Source organism: Lampris incognitus, chromosome 3 (genome assembly GCF_029633865.1).
Source record: "Lampris incognitus isolate fLamInc1 chromosome 3, fLamInc1.hap2, whole genome shotgun sequence".
Taxonomy (NCBI): Eukaryota; Metazoa; Chordata; class Actinopteri; order Lampriformes; family Lampridae; genus Lampris; species Lampris incognitus.
In genome coordinates, this window is record NC_079213.1 from 3,638,627 (window position 1) to 3,641,079 (window position 2,453).

The following is a 2,453-nucleotide window of genomic DNA, read 5'->3' on the forward strand; positions in this document are numbered from 1 at the left end:
GCCTGAAGCACACTTCAGCCGACGAAGGCGAGTGGGAGGTGGGCGGGTGGGCGGCAGGTCAGGTGACGTGTGAAGTGCCTGCAGCAGGGGAAGAAACGCACCCCGCCAGCCTGAACTGCTGAATGAAAAGCTTCTCTCGCTGGTCGCCCCCCCTCCCCTGCTCCCCCCCTCCCCTGCTCACCCCCTCCCCTGCTCTCCCCCCTCCCCTGCTCCCCCCCTCCCCTGCTCACCCCCTCCCCTGCTGTCCCCCTCCCCTGCTCACCCCCTCTCCTGCTCACCCCCTCACCCCTGCTCCCCCCTCCCCTGCTCCCCCCTCCCCTGCTCTCCCCTGCTCCTCCCCTCCCCTGCTCCCCCCCTCCCCTCCCCTGCTCCCCCCCAGGCCCTCGGTGGTTTTGTCTTCAGTGGTTGTGGGAAATCGCACAGTTGGTCTTTTTTCATTCTCATTCTTTCTCTCTTCCTCTCCTCCTCCTCCTCCTCCTCCTCCTCCTCTCCCTGGCAGGGCGGTCGGGCGAGATGCTTTCCATTACACGATGCTGTCACCGCACACAGTAATTTCAGTTTTTCCCCTCCGCGGAGCTCACGCGAGGATGAACCCCACGGGCACGCATGCCAGACCCAAATCCAAGAGCAGGCAGAGTTCACTCGCAGCCACTGATGAACTCCTTCTTCTTGCATTTCCTCTTCGCATACAAACCCATCCATCCACCCATCCATCCACCCATCCACCCATCCATCCATCCATCCATCCACCCATCCATCAGTCAAACGTGGTGCAGCACATTTCACTGTGGACTCCTGCACATGAAGATGCAGTGTGTGTCACATGGGAAGCAAAGGTGGGCCAGGATTTACTTACACATAATGTGTGTGTGTGTGTGTGTGTGTGTGTGGGGGGGGGGGGGGGGGTCCGCACTCGTGTGTGGTGTGTGTGTGTCTGTGGTGTCAGGGTGTTGGGGTGTGGTGTCGGGGCGTGGTGTTTGGGTTTGGTATTGGGGCGTGGTTTCGGGGTGTGGTACTGGGGTATGGTTTTGGGGCGTGGTATTGGGTCGTGGTACTGGGGCGTGGTGTTTGGGTTTGGTACTGGGGCGTGGTATTGGGGCGTGGTACTGGGGCTTGGTATTGGGGCGTGGTATTGGGTCGTGGTACTGGGGCGTGGTATTGGAGCGTGGTACTGGGGCGTGGTATTGGGGCGTGGTATTGGGGCGTGGTACTGGGGCGTGGTATTGGGGCGTGGTATTGGGTCGTGGTACTGGGGCTTGGTATTGGGTCGTGGTGTTGGGTCGTGGTGTTAGGGCGTGGTACTGGGGCGTGGTATTGGGTCGTGGTACTGGGGCGTGGTATTGGGTCGTGGTACTGGGGCATGGTTTTGGGGCGTGGTATTGGGTCGTGGTACTGGGGCTTGGTATTGGGTCGTGGTGTTGGGGCGTGGTACTGGGGCGTGGTTTTAGGGCGTGGTATTGGGTCGTGGTGTTGGGGCGTGGTACTGGGGCGTGGTTTTGGGTCGTGGTACTGGGGCGTGGTGTTGGGGCGTGGTATTGGGGCGTGGTACTGGGGCGTGGTTTTGGGTCGTGGTACTGGGGCGTGGTACTGGGGCGTGGTACTGGGTCGTGGTACTGGGGCGTGGTACTGGGGAGGGGTATTGGGTCGTGGTACTGGGGCGTGGTTTTGGGGCGTGGTATTGGGTCGTGGTACTGGGGCGTGGTTTTGGGGCGTGGTATTGGGTCGTGGTGTGATCTGGCACAGAACTGGAGTCATTTGTTTGGCAGACGTGTACGGTGGACTGGCCAGTTAACTTCCACATGAAGTCACGTGTCCTGACCATGACGTCATCAGTTACACCCTCTGATCATGTGACGAGACGGAGGACATATGAACTCTTGAGAACACGCGCCCCCTGCAGGCTGCGGGGTTGGGCAGTGGGAGTCAGGTGAAGGCAGGTTTGCATTTCACCGATTAAGGCGCCATCACACGGACAGACGGGGACTAGTCAGAGATCAGGGTGAGCTGGACTAGAAGGAAAACCTGCCCACACGTGGTTCTCTGTGGTGGACTAGGCCTGTCACTGATGACTGGTCTGGTAATGTAGTGATTATTCTGCTTATCTGGGGTAACTGGGTAAGAAACAAGTCATTTTAAGTGTTTTTAAAAATTTCCCCCCTTTTCTCCCCAATTGTACCCGGCCAATTACCCCACTCTTCCGAGCCGTCCTGGTCTCTGCTCCTCCCCCTCTGCTGATCCGGGGAGGGCTGCAGACTACCACATGCCTCCTCCCATACATGTGGAGTCACCAGCTGCTTCTTTTCACCTGACAGTGAGGAGTTTCACCAGGGGGACGTAACGCGTCGTCACGCGCGTACAGGGTCTATCTGCCTGGGAGGTGCCTCGTGAACGTAGGTAGAGCACGTTATGTGGAGATCAGACAGCTGTGCGTGTTTGTTTTGCTCATTTTTATC

General features: G+C 58.9%; 1 protein-coding gene across 1 annotated transcript; it reads right to left on the reverse strand.

Annotated features, from left to right (window-relative positions):
- Positions 1–942: 942 nt before the first annotated feature.
- On the reverse strand, positions 943–1,755 carry LOC130109049 (uncharacterized). The gene has a single exon (XM_056275760.1). The coding sequence runs from the start codon at positions 1,753–1,755 to the stop codon at positions 943–945; it is 813 nt and encodes a 270-aa protein (XP_056131735.1).
- Positions 1,756–2,453: the final 698 nt, after the last annotated feature.